Source organism: Cheilinus undulatus, linkage group 11 (assembly GCF_018320785.1).
Source record: "Cheilinus undulatus linkage group 11, ASM1832078v1, whole genome shotgun sequence".
In the NCBI taxonomy this organism is placed as follows: Eukaryota; Metazoa; Chordata; class Actinopteri; order Labriformes; family Labridae; genus Cheilinus; species Cheilinus undulatus.
In genome coordinates, this window is record NC_054875.1 from 26806241 (window position 1) to 26831276 (window position 25036).

At 40.5% G+C, this 25036-nt stretch overlaps 1 protein-coding gene across 1 annotated transcript in view; it reads left to right on the forward strand.

Moving 5' to 3' along the window:
• LOC121518072 (leucine-rich repeat-containing G-protein coupled receptor 6) overlaps positions 1 to 25036 on the forward strand; it is a 62504-nt gene that overhangs the window by 4477 nt on the left and 32991 nt on the right. The window contains exon 2 of the mRNA XM_041800269.1: positions 23872 to 23943. Within this exon, the coding sequence (XP_041656203.1) occupies positions 23872 to 23943 (72 nt within the window). The remainder of the gene's footprint in view (positions 1 to 23871; positions 23944 to 25036) is intronic.

Here is a 25036-nt window from a genome sequence, read left to right on the forward strand (position 1 = left end):
ATTAGAGAGGGAAGACAGTGCCCAAGGGCGTGTGTCCGTGTGTGATAGTGCATGTGTGTTAATGTGTGTTCAGACTGAGAACACTGTGTACAGTATGCACATCAGGAGTCAGTGCTGGTTGATATGTAAGCTGCATGTGAGGCAACTTGTCAAAAAAAAAAAAAAAATAGCGTCGCATTGACAGTAAGTAGTTTGTGTAGCTGGAAGCATGTGAATCAGTCAGCTGTGGCCCAGACCTCTTTAAAGATTAAATATTAAATCAAGTATGAGCTGCTGATGGCCTAGCTGTTAGGCTGCACCAATAGACTGGATGGAGCTTGAGTGAACAGGGAGCAATCTGCGATGGCTGCCATATTGAAAACACCATCTCAAACTAACTTTAGATCAACATAGATAAAGACAAAGAGGTGATGCTGTGGAGTGGAGTAATGCTACTTCGCAGTCACATCAGTCATTCTCCCAACAACACATAAATCAAAGTCCTTATTTTAACCAGAACCAACAGAGATTTAAAATTCATGCTCTGTAGTGTATGCCCATAAAGGCATGAACTTCTCAGAGCAAAATCATTTTTCAAACCAGTTTGTAAACATGTTTATCCTGCTCTAAAAATCTGCATTTTAACAAAGAGTGTGTATGAGACTTCTGCTATTGCAGAATGCCTCATGTGGCCTCTCCAAGGACTGCAGTTTCTTGCAATCATGCACTGACTTCTTTTCTCAACATCAGAGGATACTCACAGTCAAACATCCCCTCCTGCTCTCTGTGGTGACCACACCACCATGGATAAGTACGGGCCCTATAATGTATTGATAGTAGATTTGTAAATGCTGGTAGCTATGTGATTACACATGATTGTGTCTGGTGCCTCCAATGATTAAAGGTGCAGTGTGTAAAATTGTAACTTCTAACAGTTAATTCTAGAATGTGATGCTCATTTCTCTGGTGATTTTTTTACATGGTGTATCTGTTATTGGGTTCCTACTGAGGAGCCATAAACATGCAAAATGCAAAAATCCAAGATTGCGGCACCTGTGGTGGGGACACTCCATATATATGAACAAAAGGCCTATTCTGAGTTCATTTAAGAAATAAATAAAACCAAAAAAAATGTATTCAGGTGATTAAACTCTAATTTTAATAGATCTACTCACATATATGTTTCATTTTACCAAGTTTGTTATGCTTAATGCTACAAGGCTAAATATTACACACTGCACCTTTAAAGAACACAGTTATGATACTTTTTTTTGATCTCAAATGACTAGAGTGAAAGAAAACCTCTGTGGGTTTAGGCTGAAACTAGAGAGGACCAAAGTTGTAAAATGTGGTATTAGTGCTGTGTTCCTGTTGCCTCTGAGTCAGTGATCACTCATTGACAGTACGAGATCTAGTATGCCTGCCTGTAAGAGGATTCTTCACACACTACCATGATAATACTAATCAGGGGTGGAAACTAACTAATTACAATTACTCACATTACTGTCTTGAGTAGTTTTTGGGACATAGAGCAAGAATAACTCCATATCACATCCTAAAACAGCTGCTGTATAAAGCAAAACTGAAGTGTTAATAACTCCGGGTTTAACATTTCAGATTAGATTAGATTAGATGTGTTTGGATGTTGCCTGTTGTACAGTAAGCACTGCTGAGGTTTTTGGTCATGTTTCTGGTGGATTGTTGTGATTTTTGATGTGAGACACAGTTGTACCACGGGTGAAGTTATCCAATTGGTTTGAGTTCCCTCCTGTGAATAGTGCATGTTTTTCATCAGTGGATAACCTTGCTATGAGGTTGACTCACTTTGTTCTTACCAGATGAGACCTATCTTACCACAGGTTTTCAAAAGTAACTGCAGCTCTGTCATATTGTAAAATGTGCAACACTTTCCAAAACATAGTTCAATTATGTGTAGTGTGGGTATAGAAGTGTAACTTTACCTGAACAACACGGTTGGAGATCTATTCTCTTGTTGTTATCAGTAAGGAAAGATAATAGTTAATTTTTACAAGAGTAACTATAATTCATGTTATAACAGTAGTGCATGTACTTTCCTACCTCTGATAATAACTTTTTTGAAGTTACAATCCCACTTAGGTAACATGGTTGGAATTCACACATATAAGATGTGGTTTAGTTTGTTACCTCACATGATGGGGCTGTTTGTGCAGTTTAATGGAGGATTCAGTCGTTTAACATTGTTTAGAATTTCATTAAGGCATTCAAAAGATTAACATTTTAAATTTTGATTAATCTCAGAATTTCTATGGTTAATCGTGACAAATCTCTGCTCTAGTCACATTTTGAAATTCTACTATTTTGCATTTAAAACAGCTTTTAATTTGAGAAAAAAAGAACTCTGGGTAGATGGAACATTATGACATGAACCCAGCCATTGGAGAAGAAGCTGATATGGATTGACAAGGAAAAGAGGAAGAATGATCTTTGAATTGAGACATTAAGAGACACCTAGAGACATTAAGGTCCAGTGGTGTATTTATTTTACATGTCTACAGGGTGATGCTGCAATAAAAAATGCACTTATGATGGACATTAATTAATTGTGATTAATGCATTGATGCTGACATCCCCAAATGTTAAGATGTTGAAGCCATCATGTGTATGTCTATCTTGGAAATAGACTCCTAGAAGCTGTTAAACCACACTTTTTGTTTTTAAAGCTTTAAAATGCCAAAGACGCAGGCTTTCCCGTTTATCACCAGTCACTAAGATGTAATGTTTTCACCCGGAAAGGGGTGGGGTAGGCATTGTTTGGGTGAAGTACCCAGGTGAACTGCTTGTGGACAAGCCTGTGGCTCCTTTCCAGCGTCATTCCCCACTCCCTCTCTACTGTTTCATGCTCTATCCATGGGCATATCTTGAGAAAAGTCCACTCTTAGGCTGTCAGGTGCTTTAAACATCTCACTCTTACAATGTTTTCGTATGTGTGTGTGTTGGAGGAAAAGTATGTGTTCATCACATGTGAGTCCAGGCCAGGGCTGGTCCATGATTGCCAGTGAGCAGCGATTAGGTGATGCTTTGTGGTAGCGGTGAGCAAAGTTTAATCAGTGTTTTGGCCAAGGCCAGGAAACCACAGCTAGCGCATTACCAGACAGAGGAAAACCAAGGTTTGTGTGAGTGTGCGCGCTGGGTTGCATGCAAGTGTGTGCGTCTGTGAAGACCACCCAGAGTGCTGAGGGATTTTTTTTGCTAGCAACTGGAAATGAAGCAAATAAGTAAAAAAATAAAGACATGAAAAATAGAGAACAGAGTAAGAGCTGTCATGTATTAGACATTTGAGAAGGGTTTTTCTGAACATGTGTTTGTTAGCAAAAGTGAAAGCTTACACATTTAAAGCACATACACATGCATGAGACAACATTCTGCCACTTTATGGTGGGCACAACTGTAACAGTCGTGTGCGTGTCATTTAGCCATTATGTTGATGGAATGATTCCTATCATGAGCGACCGGGGGTCACACTGTAAACATCGTGCCTGAGAGAGAAAAAGAGAGAAAAACTATAAAAGATGAGGGTGGGTGGGTTGAAGGGAAAACGGACAAAAATAAAAGAACAGAGTGCGCGTTTGTGTACTGTCAGTGGAGGGTCGTCTATACAGCAGCTATCAGCTCCTGCATCAGTGTCCTGGCTCCAGACGTCTATGGTAGCCCCCCGCCTCAACCACACTCCTCTCCCTTGTGCTCTCTCTCTATATCCTTTCTCCCCAAGCTATTCTGCTTTCCTCACCTGTTTCCTTCTCAGGACAGAACAAGACTCCATGCATTAAGTGCCTGAGCATGTGTGTATTAGGAGCAGGTGTTGGAGTCCCTCATGCAGCACTAAGTGTAAATATATGAGCACTGATGTGCAATGTGTGTCTTGGAAAGTCAAAATGAAAGTATATAGGTCAAGACAGAGTTAGAGAGTCAAGGCTGTGTTCCTAAAACCAAATGGTATACATATTTTCAAGGTTTATGTGTATGCTTGTGTGATTGTGGGTTAACTGGTTGGCGGAGGCGGTGTTTTGGCTACAAGTAGAGTGACAGTAAGTCCAGATTGAACCAGGACTGTCCAATTTTCAGGCTTTGTGTCCCATGTCCTGACAAGAATCTATAAAATGAAGCTCAGCGTTAGTTCATGCAGGACACGGTCATCATACGCCCAGCTGTGATCAGCTGACAGCCAGCTGATCCCAATTATTGCCTCCCAGCTCCCACAGCCAATCACAGCTCTTTCTCTCAACACAGCAGTGTATTTACACATGACGTACTTCTCCCTAATCCCTGCTTGCATTAATGCTGATGCACCACACTGCTGGCAAAGCTTAACCTCCTCCACTCCAGCCTCCTCCTTTATAGCATAAAGCTTATTGCACCCTCATATTGAGATTTATGCTACTATGCTTTAATTGCTTTTGAACACATTTTTTGTATTCAGTACGCATTGTCATACATCTATCTATCCATGTGGGAATTCTAGCTATGTGCTCCCTGGAAAGTCAGAGCATGCTGCTTGACTAACACAGGAAGCATATTTTGAGCAGAGCCTTCTCTGCCAAGTAAAACAGTGTATCCATTTTGCAATAAGACTGAAACACTAATATGTCCCATTTTTTAACAACCCTGGTCCCAATTTTAGCCAATGGAAATGCCAAAACAATGGAAAAGGGGGATTGCTCCCTTCAGGTTGGGAATGCGTCCTCGCCTTAAGTGAAGGCGTCAGTGCAGCGTCAGCTGTACTGCAGACATTGAAGAGAGAGCTGAGCTGGCCGGTCTTTGTCCTAACCCTCACTTACAGTCATGAACTCTGGACCAAACGCGTTCTGAAAGAGTGAACTGAAGAATGACTGAAAGAATGACATCCTGAGTTGAAGTGGTTAAAAAGAGATTTCTCAGAAGGTTTTCTGGGCTCAGCCTTAAGCCTGGTATAAACTGTGCAATTTTGGGCTGTCCCAGACAAAAGATGACCAATTGTGGGGATATCTTTGGTCATTGCTCTAAAATCAATATAAAATATACGAAATTTAGGATGGCCATCATACAGTGTGACTGCTGCTACGACCAACGTTGACTTAATGACCTAGAAATGCAAGAAGAAATTACATGATGATAAACGCGACACTGGCGCCAACAAGTCAGCATTAGAATGGAGACAATGCCAAAAGGCAGAAGTTTGTTGGGTTTCAACAAGAAGGGAAACCATGATCTCAGTTTCTTTTCTAAGCATCTGAACACTACAATGGCTTTGTTGTCACTTTGCTTCATAATCTACCAGGGCACTGGCAGGGTAGATGGATGACATACACTGATGACGTTTATTTCTTGCATATCATCGTACGTCGCATTGATACATCGTACACTGGATGTCATCTGAGATTCATGTTGCACAATGTAGCATGCCAGAAACGCACAGTCTGTAGGAGGCATTAGAGACAGGATGAGGAGCTTGGATATTTGGATAGAGCTCAAAGTAGAGCCCCTCCTCCTTTGCATCCAAAAGAGCCAGCTGAGGCGGTTCAGGCACTTGATTAGGATGCCTCCCTGTGGAGGTCTTCCGCGCGTACTAAACTGGGAGGAGACCCTGGGGTAGACCCAGTGTTTGCTGAAGGGATTATATATCTCATCTGGCCTGGGAACACCTCAGAATCCCCCAGGAAGAGCTGGAACATGTCGCTAGGGAGACATGTCTGGGCTGAATTGCTTAGCCTGCTGCCATTGCGACTTGGCCCCAAATATGAAGACAAAAATTACTGAATGGATGGAAATGCCAAAAAAAGGGCCCTGTCTGCTACACTTTCTCTGTATTTGTCTAATATGTTAATGTCATTGCCAAAGAAGCTGCTATCAAACCAATAATAAACATTACTGATGCACGATAGGTCAGAGCTCAAAACTAATTTGTCAGTAACTGATGCTGACAGGACCTGCTGCATAATTCAATAATTAACAGCTGTGGCCAAATACTTTTGTCCATTTAAGTCATAGATAATATATTCTGGTTGGAAAGAAAATCACAAACCTTCTCCATTCCTCCCCTTATTTTGTGGGCTCTTTCTTCCTTTCTATAACCTTGAATTGTTTCCCTTAAAGTGTCAATTCTTCAGGTCTCTCCCCAGTGAATCCCAGAGGAAAAAGCCACTTAGTCCTGCTACAGAAGTGAAATTTATGCCAGGAGGGTGTTGGAGAGAACGAATGGGCAGTTAGTGCTGGATAGTGCCATGGTTTGTGGTTTCCTGAGAGCGACCTGGGAGGCTTTTAAATGTCGCTCAGGGACAGTCGGCAGGTAGGCAGGTAAAAGGACAACAATGGAAACAATGACAATTCCCTCAGGAGCAGCAGGCGGAGAAGACACAGAGGCCATAGTGTGCTCCATGGCTCCATATCCTGTCCTTTAGAAAAAAGTAGAAAGCAATCACGACACAAGATCTTGAGGGGAACTAGGGTGGAGGAGCTGGGGAAGTAAAGTGGGGAATGTGTTTGGAGCATATGGCACATGAGCTTTGCATGTGGACTGAACACAGCAGTTGTTGGTATTTGTTGGGGTCAGACCTACTGCCACTGGCCAAATATGTAAATCTGTATGTTTCGTGTGATAGCAGTGTGACACAAGTGTGTCTCAGGGGGCCAGGAATGTGCTCTCTGTGACGTGTGGTTGAGGGGTGAAGGGCTGCCTCTGATTGAAAGGATTCAGAATGCCTGCATGGCCCAGATTCCTATTCAGCCCCTGTCCAACCCTGGGAATCCATGGGAATGTTTGGATGTTTGTGTGAGTGTGTGTATGAGTGTGTGTGCATGGATCTGTGCAAGTGCAGTAGCCCTCTCTTTTCCACTACAGAGAAGGCATTGTCTAATCCTGGGCCAGGCCACAACAAATGTCCCTAATTGCTCTGGTGCATGTACATGCCTATATGTGGACATGTACAGGTACACATGGATGTGCCTGCTGGCATTTGTGTCTTTGTATGTGCTAAGAAATCACAGGGTAATTATTTTTCATCCTTTTTTCAATTGTCAAACATCATACTGTTTACTGAATAACTGACATCAAGATTTGATTCATCCACACCTTTAAAGTATCAATTATTTGGTATCCTGCAGCAAAAAGGCTTAGTCACTGCAGTTGGCATAAAAAAAATCTGCAGCTGGCAGTAAATAATCTTTGGCTGTTGCGAAATTTAATTTTCCTTAAAGGAGGGGCCCTCTCAGTGCAAAGTGCATGCTCTAAGGTTTATTATTATTTATTTTATTTTATTCTTAAACTGAAATATTGAATATTGAAAGCATATTGTATTGACATGATAATTTTGTGTCTCTTGTTCTAAGTTAATACCATAATTACCAATTTTTTTTCAAGAATCCAAAGGTGAAAAGTACCTACATTCACTCACATTACTCTAATGGAGTTTTTTTGTGTGTATTTGTGTGTGTGTGTGTTTTTTTAGTAGTTTTAAAAATCTGTAATTTTACTTTTACTTACATATACTTTTGGGGAAGTACTGCACATGGCTACTTAAAGACACCATCAGTTACTGAAAAAAAACCCAAAACAAAACAAAAAAAACATAAATGACAAAAATAGGAGGTCCAATTTTTCTGTCAATAAGAAACAGGCCAGTTATAAGTTTTATGGGCACCACATGGCTTTCAGAAGCCCATAGAAGGAGAGAAAGGCTCAGTCCTAACACATCCTTTGCACTGCCACTTCACTCTACTACTACGTTTTGCACATTTTCATCCGGGGGTAGGGTGTCCCAATTCTTGTTAGTTTGGAGGGGTAGGGTGAAGTTCTAGGGCTCAGTGGTGGACTCAGGATGTTTCAAGGGCAGGGGCAAAATGTTTGAAAGGGCACCTGCTCAGTGTGGTGGGGCACGGGCAAACAGGAAGTTGAAATAAATTTGTAATAAAGTTAACATTATACAGAGAAACTTATGGCACTTTATTGCATTGTCTCCACTATTGGACATGCTCCTTGGAGGCAATTTGTCAAATTTTGTCTACTTACAGGGCACTAAAGAAGGCAAATAAGGGCACTTTGTGATTTTTTTCCGTTTATAGGGCACTTGGAGGCACTTATATTTATCGAGCATACAGAAATCAGTGGTGTGAACATTTTTTGATTTTGAAAAGCATTTTTAAAACCACTTGTAGAAACATCTGCTATTGTTGTTACATCTGTTTGAATAAATGCTGCAGAAGACAACAGATGGTGTATCAGGAACTTGAATTGTCATTACAGTTCAGAGGGGAAGATTTCATCACCATCCCTTGTAAGTTTGCTTCAAGAGGGCACTTGAAATCAAGGGGTAGGGGTAAAAGTTACAAATGGGACGAGGCCAAAGCTCTCACATTTCATCCAAAATTTACAGTTGCACAGCAGTTTATTAAAAATATGTGACAATATCGTTAGTGATTTTTATTCTTTTTTTTTTATTTAGAAGCTCTTTATGAAGGAAAACAATCATTTACTCAGGTATCAAAAATAACTATATTGATTACATGGAGTAAACATTAACTTGAGTAGATATACAGTAAACCAGCGTAACAAAATTGGCTGAAAAAGTGGTGAAAAGTTGCACAAATGGGTTTGAAGTCCCAAAAAAAGAAGAAGCAGCAAAAATGGGCTAAAGAGAGACTAAAATAGGTGGAAAATGAAGTAAAAAGCCTATAAAATTGGGCAAAAATGGGTTAAAAGTGACAAAAATGTGCTTAGCATGGGGCCAAAATGGGCAGGAAAATTGTGAAAATGGGTTAAACACATAAAAAAGTTGTTTAAAAGTAGCAAAAAGTAGACAGAAATTGACAAAATTGGTTTAAAGAGACAAAAAATGCATATGTTTACTATCTCATGCAGAATTTCCCCTTTCCAATGCAAAATACATTAAAAAAACTGCCCTATTTTTTTATATAAAGGAGAATGTTACACAATGTTTAAGACTAGGACATGGTGCTCTAAGTTCCCCCTCTATCTCCAAAATGGTTCTGTCTGCCTCTGTCTGCCTATCTGTGTGATCACTGGCCAGGCCTGCCAACTAAAGTGGCTCATGCGGGGCTGGCACTGTGCAGGTGATGACTAGTAAGAGGTAATGATACTTAATGCCTTATCCTACAACAACACAACCACACGTACCCACAAGACCCCAATGTGCTCATTACAGGCAAGAAAGCAAGCAAGGCTGAATGTACAAACATGCTAGGATACACACACAGGCACACACACACACTCTCACATGCACATACTGACTTAATGATGGTTAATGCCCTATCCAATCCCCCTGTGCAGCTTCAAAGCGTCCCACAGAGCGGTGCTGATACAGCGATGCTCGCAGGGATTAGGTTGGGAGAATAGACCACTGGGATGGGAGTTAGCTAAAGGGAACAAAGAAGCAATCACAGACACACTTAAATGTCACACACACATGTGCACTCACCTCAGGGCAAATGTGACTATCCAGAAAGCAGAGGAGGAAATGTAGAAAACAGGAGGTAGAAACATTAATGAGGATAAAATCTTTTTCAGGACTCCTAATTTTGGAGGGTAAGGTGACATGATCTGAGCGGAGTAACAGCAGTCAGGTCAGGGTGATGGCATAAGGCAATAGTGTCATTCTTGCATTGACCGGACTTCACAGGTGTATTTTCAATCTGCCGTAAAGAGAGGCTGGAGGGAACTCTGCCTCTGCATCTGCAGCCAGACTCACTCACGTCTCTATTACATGTCTGAGAAGGAGCAAAAGAGGAAATCTGGACTTTTTACATGCATGGCAAGAGGCCAAACTAAATCTCTTTAAACCAACAGCAGCCACATGTCCTCATCCGTATGGGATAAGATTTCATCTAGTGCTGATCTAAGTTCAGGTCTAGATGTTATCCTCGGGTACAGTTAAATATAAGGAGCAGATGAGCTGATCAGAGACCTGTGAGGGCAGTAGTAAAAAGGGAAGGAGCCAGGATTGGATTTGAGCAGACGTCTAACAAGATCTAGTGTCCTGCTGTTTCTGCCATTCAACCATATGAAGTCATAATAGGGGCTGACACTAATACTCATCAGGTTTCATTTACCTTTGTATCCACTGCCTCTAAATCACTGTGCAGGAAGAACACCTCTCCGGAAAAGATCTCTTTTCAGGATGTGTGGAAGAGTGGGGACATTTGTAACCCTTTCCCAAGTTATTTCAGCAGATTTCAGGGACATTTTATTCTATAGAGAAAATGTTAGCTTTGATCAGAGGTGAAAAAAGTTCAGGACCATAATACTCAAGTAAAAGTAAACAGTATTTAATTACAAATTTACTTAAAGAACTGACTAGCTACCGAGGAGTTATACAGTAAAATAGGATCTTTCCTTGATGTGCAATACCAACAACAGATTACTGATCTCCGACCAGGTCTTTCAGGTGAGTCACACCTTTATAATAAAGTGAAATGCAAAAGCTGCTTTATGATTTGATGTGGAATCATTTTCTTGCTATGCACTACCATGTATTTAAAGCCAAGGCTGCCCATTAGGGGGATAAAGGGGAGAGCTTTCTGGGGCCCAGCCAAATGTGGGCCTATAAAGGTCGTGGTCCATTGAAAATGTTATTATTGATTTATTTATGCTCTAATAAAGTGTAGCCTTTTTCAGAATGAAAACCCCTTTCCATAAAACACAATAACCTTGTTTCAGTGTAGTTAACAATGTGGATGGGCACATTGAACTAAACCATCTGGAAAGTAATGTCAGACTTCAGCTAAGCCTGATGTGCACAAACATCAGGATGCTGGAGAATAAAGTAGAAGGAAATGACTTAACTTAAAGGTGAATTTAATGTACTGATTGTGAAAAGAGTGGAAAAAGTTATCAATAGGCAAAAACTCTCTGAAATAAAGTGGTGGAAAGTGGTTACGAGTGGTAAAAATTGGGTTAAAGTAAAAATAGAATAATAGCAGCAAAAATGGGCTAAGAGGGGCCAAATGGCTGAAAATATGGTGAAAAGTAGAAAAAATTTGGCAGAAATTGTTAAAAAGGGGCAAAAATAGTCAAGAGTGGCAAAGATGGGTTCAAGAGACAAAAATGCAAAAATGGATAGAAAAATGGGCTAAGAAATGCAAAAACTGGATATGGAAAAATGGGCAAAGCAAGGCAAAAAGGGGCCAAAATGGGAGGTAAAAATATGAATAGCAGTAAAAGTGGCAAAAAAAATGGGTTAAGCATGACAAAAACAGGAAAAAGTAGCAAAATTAGGTTAAAAGAGACAAATGAGAAAGCAGATAAGTGGGCTAAGTAAGCAAAGGGTGGCAAGACTTGTAAAAAAATGCGGAAAAGCAGTTAAAAGTGGCAAAAATTGGTTAAAAGAGATAAAATGGGATGGTAGCAAAAATTGACTACACAAGGCGAAAAGGTGCCAAAATGGGTTTTAATTAAAAAAAACAACAAAAATAACAACAACAACAACAACAACAAAAAACATTAAAAGTGGAAAATATAGGCCAACAATGGCAAACAAAGATTAGATTTACAGAGGCAAAAATATGCAAAGAGCTCCGAAACGGGTAGAAAGTGGCAAAGATGGTCAAAAACAGTGATTAAAAGGGGTCTTAAAAGTGGCACTGATAAGAAGGTTGAACATCAGAACCCAATAATGGCTCGACACACTTTTTAGCTCCAGAATGAAGTAACTGTTAGCCAGGTTGCTAGTTCTAATGCTTCTGCTCATCAGACATGCATTGATATCATCAATATGTCACACCTGGGGAGGGCCCATTTGCTGTATTTTCCGGGGCCCAATCAATTATTTGGACAGATGGTTAAAGCCAAAAGATCATTTACAGTGCAATTTCCATGTTGTTGACAGAAAGCAGGAACCTCCTTGTTTTGACTTTAAGTTGTTGTTATTTTTTACTCAGGAACTGATGTTTTTAAATATGTAATGAAATAGAATATTATCCCCCAAAATATACTAAAGTTAAAGTAAAATTGCAGATTTTAAAATGAAAAAGTACATGCTCATAAAAGAAGATCCTCATAATAATTTGAGAAAGTGTGATTAGTAACTTTTTACTTCAGGCTTTGATTTAGCAGGAGCGAAAGACTGCTCTTATGGCACACATCGTTTAAAAAAGCGAATATAAAAGCCAGAGAGACAAGCAGGAAAAACAACAGATAAGTGATCTTTAGGCAGGGCTATGAATGTCTTTAAGCCTTACAGCTATGTCCTACCCACAACAGCTGCCTGTCAGCCCTGTCCACATGTTGCAGGCAGTTGTATGTTGTATAGTGCCCACTGTTCCAACACTTCCTGTCCCATTACTGAAGTACTTGACCTTTAACCCCCCTCCCCTCCGTCTCATGACAGGGTGTGTGTAGGAGGACAGGGAACGGACATAGAGTGTGTACGTGCACGTGTGTATGTGCATGCACGGTATTCCAGGGTATGAATAAGTCCCAGAGGGCACGAATATGTTTCCCATGACATGGCCTCAGACTAAACAGCCGCTCTCTCCACCCAGACATCCGCCTGTCATTCTCCCTTAAACCGCAGCGAACGGAAAAGAGCACAAAACATGGGAACACAAATACACGGACACATCTCCCTTTTCTGTCTTATCTCCTCTTTTCTCTTCCTCTGGGCTCTTTTGTAGCCTAGTCCTCCCCGTGGCCCTCCTTGTCCAGGTGAAAGACTTCTCCTCGCCCTCTCCCTCGCTCTTTGTGCCCCATGAATGAGAGAACGAGAGAACAAGAGAGGGAATGATAAAGAGAGAGTGCCTTTGGACACAAAGGGCAGTGTACCCCTCCCAGGAAGTCTGGGAGAGAGGGAGAAAAAAACTCACATCTTTAGAGGAAGGAGGAGGGGAGGACAGCATTGTAGCCTCCTTCCTGACTCTTTGTGTGAGAGTGTGCATGCCTGTGTGTGTGTTTGTATGAGTAAGCTCATGTGTGACCGCACGAGAAACTGAATGCCAAAGGAGTCAATTCAGAAAAAAAGCAAACGCACTTACGTACAAACACACTAAAAAGTACACAACCGTTTAGGCGCTCTTCAAGGCCGCACCCGAGCATTGACTACCAGTTGCATTGTGCTGAATAAAAGATCCCCTTTCATCATGGCCTTAACTGTTTCAAAGAGCTAAGCGGAGAGGATCAGACTGGCTGAATCCGACTGAAGACATTACTGTCATAGTTACTGTAAAAGGCAGCCAAGGTGTGGCTCAAACACTGCTAATGCACAACTCCTGCCCTCTGGGCACGGCTATGGTTGTGGTTGTTGATTTCCACTAGATCTATTACTCTAATGTTCCTCACAGATAAGCTGCCTTCAAAGGTGCAGAGCTTACCGCCATTATTGGCTGTTTGTTTGGTAAGCGTCTCCATCTGAGAGAGGGAGAAAGGGATTGGCGGGAAAGCAAAGAGAGAGAGAGAGCTAAGGAGAAAGTCAAGGGGAAGACCTTAGGGTCTGACTCTTGTGAAGTTTTGTGTCTAAGAGAGATTCACTGAAAAACATCCCCTTAAGGGCTCAATGTAAGCCTATTTGTTTACATGCTCTTGCCTGCATTGTTGAACTGTACCTGCATGCAATTTTATGCTCCAGCAACAGAACAGAAACTTTTCCAAAGAGATTTTTTTTCTTTATTTTCAGACAATGGAGCTCTCCACAGTGAAATGTATCGAGTCATCTCTCCTCTGTCTGCTCCAGCTTTGTCTGACTGGCACATTTTACCCTTCATGACAGAAAAACACACCTGACTCTTGATCTCATCAGCCCCGCTCTGAGGGTATATTCACTCGCTGGGGTGGTCCGCCATCTCCCAAACAATAGCCACCCAGAGATCGGAGTGAGTGAGTGTGGGTGTGTGCCAATGAACGTAAACAGGGGTCTCATATGATGTGGCCAGTTGTTTTGCATCGCTAAATCACCAGTCCTTGTCAGAAACGATTCCAGTTTGAAATTTGCTACAACAGTGCTAGGGGCGCATTGACACCCACATGCACACATTACCTTTGATCAAAGAGGCGATAATATACTTCAGTAGTTCCTCTGAGGGCGAAGGGGAAAGATGATAAATCACATTATTTTGATAACTTCAGCAAAAATGGGGTGAGAGGGGCCACAATGGGCAGAAAAATATGGTGAAAAGTTGTTAAAATTTGGCAAAAAATGGTGATATTGGTAAAAGGGCAAAAAATAGCAAAAATAAATTAAAGGAGACAAAATAATAAAGCAGGAAAAAAGGGCTCAGAATGGCAAAAAGGGCAAAACTATCAGAAAAATAATGAAATCAGTTAGAAAGTGGCAAATATGGGTCTAAAGTGGCAAAAATGGTTTAAAAGAGACCAAAATGGATTCGTAACAACAATAGTTTCAGCATAGCAAAAAGGGGACAAAATTGGTGGTTAGAGAGTGGCAAAAATGGATTAAAGTAACAAAAAATTGGATAATAGCAGCAAAAATGGGTCAAGAGAGGCAAAATGTGCAGAAAAAATGTTGAAAAGCAGTTTAAATATGGCAAAACCAGGTTTAAAAAGGAAAAAAGAGGCAAAAATTGGTTAAAAGAAACAAAAATGGGGGTAAGCAAGGCAAAAAAGAAGCCGATTGTGAGGTGAAAAAGGTGAAAAGTGGTAAAAAAAAAAAAAGTGGCAAAAATTGGGGAAATTGTGGCAAAAATGAGCAAAAATGGGTTGAAACTAACAAAATGTAATGGCAGAAAAAATGGGCTGAGCAAGGCAAAAAGGTGCAAAACTTGAAGGGATAAAATGAGGAAAAGCAGTTAAAAAGTGTTTAAAATTGGTTCAAGAGACAAGAATGGGATACTGATCATCAGTTAAGTAAAGAAAAATGGAGACAAAAATGTTAAAAATGGTGAAATGTGTTTAAAAACAAGCAAAAATGGGCTAAAAGTTGCAAAAATGGATTCAAAGAATCAAAAATGGGATTGTGGCAAAAACGGACTAAGCAAGGCAAAAAGGGTAGGGGAAAAGGGAGGGTTAAAAGTTGCAAAAATGTGCAGAAAGAGGCAAAAATGGGTTGAAAGAGAAAAAAATGGGATAGCAGAAAAAAATGGGCTAAGCAAGGCAAATAGACCCAAAAATTGTAGGAGATAAATGGTGAGAAGTAGGTAAAAATGCCAAAAATGTGTGAAAAGAGACCAAAATGGATTATAAGTGGTAACAATGGTTTACAGAGGCAAAAATATGCAAAAAGCTAAAAAAACAAAATTGGTAGAAAATGGCAAAAATTCAAAACGATGAAAAATGGGGTCTATAAGTTGCATGAATAAGTAGGTTGAATATCAGAACCCAATAATGGCAGGACAAACTTTTTAGCTCCTAAATTAAGTAACTGTTAGCCAGGTTGCTGGTGCTAATGCTGCTGATGAACATACATGCATTGATATCATCAATATATCACAACTGAGAAGGACCCATTTACTGATTTTTTTCAGGGGCCCAACCAATTCTTTGGCCTGGTTAAAGCCAAATTTAAAGCACCATTTTCATGTTGTTGACGGAAAGCAAGAACCTCCTTGTTTTGACTTTTAGTTGTTATTTTTTACTCAGGAACCGATGTTTTTAAATATGTAATGAAGTAGAATATTACCTCCAATTAAAAGTAAATATTGATCACACTCACATAATGCATTTAATATAAGAGGTGATAACATACTTTAGTAGGTCTGCTGACAGCAAAGAGGAAATGTGGTGAATCACATTATTGTTAGTACCAGAGTGTGTAAGACCACGCTCCAGCCAAAATCTGAAGATAGTGTAAGCGATAGAGTGTCATAAGAGTAAGAGAAAGAAAGAGCCAATGAGTGGAAATTTACCTCTGTTTCTTCATGCTTCCTTCACCTCTTAAGACAACCTCTTTGCCATGGTTACCCTATCAATCAAAGCACAAAGCAGTCAAATATCCAGTGCTCTACCTTTCTTCCTGTGCCAAACCTTCCTCTCTTGCACACCATGTACACACTTAAAGACTTTGATGAGGAAAGACTAAACCATCTATTAGGATGCATTGTGTTTTTGCAAATCATGGAAAATAAAGGGGTGGAAAAATGTCAATTTCTTTGGCTCCTTCAATTGTTGCGTTATTAGCAACAACTCATACGTGCTACTGTGCTTAAACACAAAAAATTACATGCACACACATGAAAATCTAATTCCTTTCCAGGGAAGCAGAGAGAGATCACTGGGGGCTTTGTCAGTCATCCTGCAGGTTCAGAGCAGAGGGAGATAAAAAGAATGCTTAAGAGGCACATTAGTGAGCTTGTTTGTTGAGGGATGAGCAAAGGTCTCTGTGTCTGCATCCAATACTACTTTAAACTATTGAGTTTCAGCAACAGGCAGTGATCTGAAAAACCTGACATGTCAGATAGGCTCTTTCACATATTACAACGGATATATTTCACATCCATCTGGGCAACAGTCCATACACTGTATTTAATCTTGATGATTATGGCTTACAACTTATAAAAATCAAAAATCCTCTATCTCAAAATATGACAGTATTATGTAAAAATTAAATTTGCAAATGTTTCCTGAGTCTTTATTCTCTCACTATTGTTTGGTACACACTGTTGGTTCACGGCACTTTATCAAGTCATGAGTCAACGCCCTCCTTCCAAATTTCCATAGATTTTTTTAAGAAAATTTGTTTGGAAAATTTTACATGGAACTTTGGCGAATTTATTTATAAATTTTGGGTGCAAATTGCTTAAAATTTGGGGGAAATTGCCAAAAAAAAATTTCAGGGATGTTCATGGAATTTTGATAAGAATTTTATGAATACCTTTAGGCTTTTCAGAAAAGTTTACTGAACTTTTACAGAAATTTTTGGTAATGTGCTTGAATCTTTTGGGAAATCTAGGAGGATTTCCCAGGTTTTGGAAACCTCATATGCAGACATAATTTTGGAGAAAACTACTTCTCTTTTATAGACAGGGCCTAGGTTTTATACTTCTCAGGTCCTACTGATACCAAATAAGTGGGAGGAACTAAAAAGTTATTGGGAAGTTTTGCTTCTTGAATTAAATCACAGGAAAAGAAAGAATTTTTTGATACACTAATTTTTAAGATGCACCCTGTACAACGTAGCAGGCATATGCTGCCTCTGAGGAATAAACTATAGACAGCTGTTATCACTATTTACTATCAGTGGAGCAAGTTGGTAAATCAAACTCTTGCTGAAGCTGGTTGAGAGAAGAGTGAAAACATCTTTCCCAACAAGAAAAGCTTTTCGTGTGGTTCTCTACTCTTTTTTTAAATAAAGAAATATTGTCTAGTTCTGATAAAACTGCCACTATAGCTACATCTGAGCTAAAACTGTTGCTATTTTTATAGGCCTGCAGTAGAGCTGCTTGATAATGGCAAAAATCATGTTTTATAAATTTTGATTAATACTGAGATCATGATTATTAAACACAACCACTTACTGCTTTTGCATCTTTGCATGAACTTCAGATTATAAGGCCTAAGTAAATTGTTGTGTTGCCTTTAGAGGCTGCTTGAGCTTTGAAACAGAATTGTTGAAATTTAAAAAGTTTACCACTCATTTCAAAATGAGCACGTCATAGCATATAGCAGTAAGTTTCACCTTTATTTTGTTTCTACAACTGTGGGAAGCTAAAGTCATAATAAAAACTCATTTAATGGCCCAGCACTGCCTCAGCACTGTAGCTACTGCCTCACTCTCCTCAAATGACACTGATTGGCCCATTTATGCTCTGACTGGGAACAAACGTGTCACACTGAAGCCTTGTAAGATGGATCAGCCTGATGACAGACATGGAATCTGGTAAGTCCATTAGCTTTGCAAGGTTAAGATCTGAAGGGAGGAGATGCCCTGTGGGTCCCTATCAGATGAGAGATTCGTTGTCCTGCAATACAAGGCTGATTCCTCAAAGCTGATGGCCAAAATAGGGCTGTAAATGTCCCTGTGACTACCAGAGTCACATGAGGAAAAAGAAAAAGAACCGCTCTCTCACACACAGAGCCACACAGCAATTCATTTCCATGCCCTGGCGGCAACCACGTATGATGTGGTGAAAGCTCAACCAGGATCTATACCCACCACATCTGCAGGCTCACTGGGAAACAATGGGGGTGTGAAAATGAGCGGCAGACATCTTACCACACACACCGCAGGCACCTATAAATGGAAAAAGTATTGTAATATGGACACAGATACTGACAAACACACACTTGCACTTTTGTCTCCCTCAAACACTCCCAGAGTTGTTCATAAAATGAGGACACAGAAACCAAAAATATAATGGTGAAGCTCTCATAGACTGCACAGGCCGCAGAAGCTTTAGGCGCTCTCTTTCTCATTTCTTTTGCGGCCATTTATTTGCGCTGAAAATATCTGCACGTCACCGCACCAGCCGACACAATGCACATGTGGTAGTCATCAATCATAATTATCATGGTTTAAAAAAGCCACAGCTGTTATTTGATTTTAAAAACAAGCCATAGCACAGTGCCTTCCAATGATATGTCAAGTTGTCAGCGGAGGCCTTGGCCTGCGCTGCAGAAATGTCTCTCTCTCCTCGGCTTCCCAATAAGCTGGTTGGAGAGCACAGCCGAGCTGAGCTGCATTCAACCTTTCCCCATGACTCACCACTGTGTGTCTTTATTTTTAAACATTTTCTCCCTCCATTTCTGCATGTTTACTCTGTCTGAGTGAGTCCGCTGTTATGGACTTCACACAACGTTTGTTTATGGCTTCTTTAATCAGGACCAGATAACGCAGAGCTGTCTCAATTTATAGGGCATCCCTGGATGCTGGATGGTTTGCGTGTTAATGAGTGTTGCTTTAACAGAATGCTTTATCAAATACTTACTCAGTATATTATTAGGACACGGAAATTGAACAGAATTAAGGTGCATGTGTCGTACTCAGGAGGCCACATGAGGTGATGATGTGCTCCTTGTACATGATGTCAACCAGTCTTGATTATGTCAGTTGTTTCACTGTTACTGCAGGCTGTTTGATCTCCATGGCAACTTTGTTATCGCTTATATTTACCTTTGACTTTAATCAAGAAATAGTGCATTACACTTGTATTCATTCCCAACATACTGCCCGGAGCAAGTGAAGATTATGCCAGCAATGGGACAAACATGCAGTGCATGGTTCACATGACATCACTGGAGCAATTTGGTTCAGTATGAGGTCCCATGAGAGTATCTCATGTCAGCAATTATTTTCTAATTTGCTGAAGCTCTAAATGTAAAACTTAGTTTAACAATGAAAAACAGTTGGGCTGCTGATCTTAACTAAGAATTTGGTTGATTATCTGCCACCAACTTTTTTGTGGAACTGCCACTGTGGCTGCTCGAAAAAAAAAATCTACCAAACACAACATTTTTACCTGCCACTCTATTCAAACAAGCAAATTTATTTATAAAGGTTAATATAATAATCAAGGCTTGCAGTATTCAAGTTACAGGCGGAGTTACCATGCTAATATTTGTTGTGTTTCCTATGGGGGCACTGCAAATTCTTAAGCATTTTCCAACATCAACGCTGTAATTTAACATTTTCTTTGCCGGTCTCATGCCAAAATTCAGGCTTTATGTAAGTAACTTGGGCTGGCAACAAGCAAGACGTTGGTTCAATTACCTTTGCACCAGATGCAGTGTAGAACTACTCTTATAACACTGAGTCAGAGCATCCCAGTGCCACCTGTAAACAGCAGCTCAGACACAGGGAAGAGGATGTGGTTCCTTACCCATAAAATCAGTAGGAACTGGCAGAATAAAGTGGTTTAATTTATGCTGTTTACTCTTACCACATCACTCTGATTAACTGATTTATTTACCTGCCCCAGTGGCTGGTTAGTTAAGCAAATTCACCTGACACTGCTCAGAAGTATCTCAACTTGGCTGGTGGCAGGTGCTAATTTCCCACCCCGCTGTGCACACATATTTGAATTTGTTGTCTTTTTGTAACTGGTATTTTCAAGATTAACTGATGGATGGAAAAGGCAAGAAAATTTCTGTGAACATAAAAGAAGCTGTAATCTGTAAGTATTTGCACTTAACTGATTTTTTTCTCCAAAATGCTTTGGTGGAATATATATTTTTTAAAAGTTCTGCTTCTGCATTATAAACTTCATGGCTGCACTGTGGTGTTGTGGTTAGCACTTATTGCCTCACAGCAAGAGTCGTTTTGGTTGTGTGTCTATGTGTCGGTCTTGTGATTGACTGGTGACCAGTCCAGGGTGCACCCCACCTCTCACCAGTGACAGGATTTTACCATAGTTTCAGTACTCCAGTATATGCACAGCCTAATATCAAATTAGAATGCAAATTAGAATTACCATGATCCGCTATGTTATTATTGTATGATATCTTATTATATCTATGATATGATGATACTGTTTATCAGCACTTCAAATCCTATCTCAGAATGAAGTAACAAGAGATGATAATGTAACGCAATTTACCTTATAAATGTAAAGAAAAGCACAAAGCTCTGTAGTATGAAAGAGATCTTTAAACTTTATTCAGCCATGGCTGCCAACTCCTCCACAGCTCAAAATATGCTACTCTCAGAGAAAACAGCAAACAGCTACATTCATGAGATCTGTCTGTGAGTCTAATGTGCCTGTCACTTTAGCGACACACTGCTCTTTACTCATACAACTGTTCCTCTCTCACAGTCGCGATGGTGTCTTTTTCTCCAGCTTGACAGACACCACCCACTCTAAAGCCTTCCACAAAACCTGTGTGAGCATACAGTATCTCAGTAAGTTTTGTTATTAGCAGGCTAATCTTCTCTGCTCTTGTAGCTTTACAAATGGTGTGTGCTAAGCAGCCTTTTGACTCGTATGTCCCTTGAGAGTTACTGTAGCGGTAAAGCTACGTAAAGCAGTGGTTGATGCTAGCCATGGCTGGAGAGGGCTTACATACTCTCAAAACTTTTCACAATTTTTTTTAAAGCTTTTTGTGCCTTTATTTATAGAGGAAGACAGTGGATAGAGTCCGAAACAAGGACGAGAGGGTGGGGAGAGACATGCAGGAAAGGGCCACAGGTTGGATTCAAACATGGGGTGCGCCTTAAACCGCCAGGCCATCTGCACCCAACTATAACTTACCAAGTATATTCAGGTAGAAAAAAACCTGGAGAGTTCTAGCACACGTCATACTAAATCAGTAAGCCACAACGAGTACTTGAGTACTCGTGCTCATCCCCAACTCTGTCAGCCAATGACAGCTGGGATCGGCTCAAACTTTCCTGTGGCCCCAAGGTTCATTAGCAGTTTCCAGCAAGTATGCAAAACAATATAAGGTCAAATAAAACAAGTTCCCCCCGAAAATCAGTTTGTGCCTTGTAAATTATCATGTGCTAATTAAAAACAGCAAGGTGCTGGCAAAGCTAATCAAAGTTACTAAAATGTCAACAATCAATTTAATCTAAATTGTATCATAACAGAGAGTCACTGGTTATTTGCCAAGGAAAAATGGCGTCTGGCTGCCTCTTTATTTTCCTTCTTTTATTGCTCTCTTTTAGGGCTCATTACTGGCCCCTACATAACTATAAATTACAACTCTGGCCTGGATAAATTTGTTAAATTTCATTTCTGTGCACAAAGTACAAACACAAACCTACTTATTAAAACATTTTTCAAGATGAACTCTGGGCTTTTAAAGCCTTTATTATAGAGGGGGACTGTGGATATTGGGGATGCACAATATTGGATTTTTGCAGCTATTTCATATGCATATATTAGAAAATTAATTTTAGCTGAAGCTAATATCAGCACTGATGTATGTTAAATGGACTTGAGCTTGTATAGTGCTTTTCTAATTGTCTGACTACTCAAAGAGCTGTTACATTGCCAGTCAGATCTACCATTCACAGCCTTTCACTCCATTTACTCCTCATTACACACTGATGGCAAGGATTGCTATGGAGAACTGGTCATTAGTATCAGCTGATTCCATTCATACGCATCCATACACATTTACACGCCACCGACGAAGCAGAGGGAGCAAATTGTGGTTAAGCGCCTTGTCAAAGGACACATCAGCATGGGGCTGCAGGAGCTGGGGGTCAAACCCAAAACCTTCCAAACGCGAGACAACCATATCTACCTAACTTCACAGTCCTTAGAGCACACTCTAAAAGTTTAAGGAATGGGGATGAACAAAGAAAACACTTCAGTCTTCAGACACAATTAAAAGTTTAAGCCAGAAGGCTGCAGCTGACATAGTTTTTTTGGTCCTGCCAAGATTATACTAATATCTGCATATACAGACATCATTCCTTTAATATTATGTATCCCTGGAGGATAGAGTTAGAAACGGATGAAATAGAAGGGAAAAATGCCACAGGTCAGACTTGAACCCAGGCTGCCCATGCACGAAGGACTCGACCAAACCGCTAGGCTATCTGTGCCCCAGTATCAACATTTTAGGTCAGCGTTCCTGATGCGATGACTGGAGTTGGAATATTATTGTCATACTTTGCATTATCAAAGTAATATTATTATTGAGTGGACTTTTTTGATCAGAGGCATCCACCCTACCTGTGTGTCCCTGAGTAATACCTTGAACCCAGCTTTCTGCAGCCAGACCTCCCAAGAGGGGGTGTCTGTACCAGGAAATTCCCAGGCAGAGAAACTAACATGCCATTATTATGTTTTCATAGGGAAAATATTCAATGTCAGCAGAGGCTGTAAAAAAACTCCATAATTATCTGACCTACAAATTCTCATGGGGAAAGGACACACTGTGAGCTCATCCTAGAGGTTCGAACACACCTCCTCATCCAAAGTAACAGTGGCAGACCACATCCCAACACCCAATGTTAAATATTTTCCTTGACAGAGTACCAAACTGTTGGTACACTTAATTTGTCTTGCAACAAGTACTAAATATCCCCAAATTGGTGAAGCATAATACTGACATGCAGCTTTTTTCCACATCTCCCTGGAAGCAGAATATGGATCATGCCTGCGGATAAATTCATCCAGCCCCCCGTCGGCTTGGCTGACTTCACAAACAAACAACCAGTGTGTCAAAACTCCACATTGCAGAGGGCTTCTGAGAGCACAGTTTACACTTGCTAGCCCGGTGGTCTGACTTTATGAGCAATGGTTAGTGTCATACACACACATGGACACGCACACCCGAGCCACACTCTTCAAGACTCATGTGAGACCCCAAGGGCTGTGAAAGCAAAGAGGGGGTGACGTAATACCTCCTTTCTTTCATTGTGTTTATCAAAGATATGACCTTACATGACTGAGGCTACAAGGTTATGTATGTTTTCTACCAGAGGCTGACACATAAGTTGTCTTCATACTATCCGAGGTGTTAGAAAAGAGTATTATGTGTGTTGAATATGTGCGTGTATTCAAGCATCTTCCACCTCTCCAACTTTGACCACATTGCAGCTGCATCAACACTCAACTTCTAACACACCCTTTCAGTGTGTCAGAGAAATTGAGTGTGCCTGTGCGATGAACAAAGGAGGAGGGAGGTGGTCTCCAGAGAAACCTGAGGAAGAGAGACAAGGAGATGAGAGAGGTTGAGATAGATACTAAGGGACACAAAGGGTCAGATCCAAGAGAAGGTAGAGTGAGACATCTGGAAAAGAGAAAAAGTAACTGGGACAAAGAGGAAATTACAGCTGCCCAACAATGATTCATTGGGGAAAATTCTTCTCTACATCTCCATCTCCTCCCTCTTGTCCTCCAATCTCTCTACCTTACCCTCTAACCTATTTATGCACACTTGTCTCCACTCTCACTGATTGATGGGGGAGTGAAAAATGTGCTGGAAACATTTGCAATTTCACATGTCCGGAGAATCTTCAAAGACCATTGATAAGGCACGCACTGATTGATACATTTGCAGTGATGTTCCCCTTTTTCTCTCTCCAGGGATCTGAGTATGAACAACATCAGTGAGATTCAGCCCCGAGCTTTCCACCGACTGCACCTGTTATCGGAACTGTGAGTATGAAAACATTCAATTAACAAAACTTCTTCGCCACAACTCGCACTTGACAAGAAACAGTGATTCCATGAGCCGCTGATATGAGCCGAGCTCAGTGATGGGGATTGATGACTCTAGCCTGCCTCTGATCTCTCCAACCAAGAAACTGCCTGCAGCAATAGGCCAGTAGATCTTGCACAAAAGAGGGAGGTGAGGGGAACCCGATACTCGCACAGAGAGGGGATATATGGTCCTTAAAGCGTTGAGAGAGCAGGTTCTGTGCTCAGTATCCAAGCCGATGCTTTCTTGCCCCCTTTGACTTTGGTTCAGCTGGACAGCTCAGTCAGGGCAGTACACACGTAGACAAAAACTTCTGCCAAGAAAAGCAACACTCGATAGGAGACATCCGGACAGAATTTTAGGGTTCCTGTTTATGATTTTAAGTATCAGTAAGGTTTGGCATCATTAGACATATTTTGATACAGGCAGAGGTGGAAAAAGTATACAACTATTGTACTAAAGTACTGGTCTACATGTCTACTTAAATAAAAGTAAAACGTATTTAAATTAAAGTTTACTTTCAGTGCTGAGTAGCTACTGAGGATATGTACAATAAAATATGACCTTTCCTTATTGGCAAGAACAACAAGCGGCTAGATCTCCAACCAGGTCATTCAGGTAAAGTCACACCTCTATAATAAAGTAAAGGTGGCTCTTCTCTGGCAAAAACAAAGCAGAGTCAACCTTATAGCAAGGCATTGCATAATGATGAAGAATACGCACTATGTGTCCTTTTGAAAGCATCTAAAGTTACAGGCATGAACTCTAACTCAGTGGATAACTTCACTCATGGTGCCAAAGGGGGTAGTTTTGGATTGTGATGTGGATTCATTCTTTACCTAAGTTTTTCTGTGTCATCAACAGAATTTGAAAAAGTAAAAATACAGTTAGGGCAAATCCCATTTCTACCCCTTAACCCTTCCCCTTGCTCCTTAAAAGAGAGTGGTAAGGGGTAGGGGTGAAAACCTTCCCTTAAGAAACGAGACGCCACTTGATTGCTTTTCATCATCACACACTGCTGATCAGTGCGTCATGAGAGGTGACAATAAA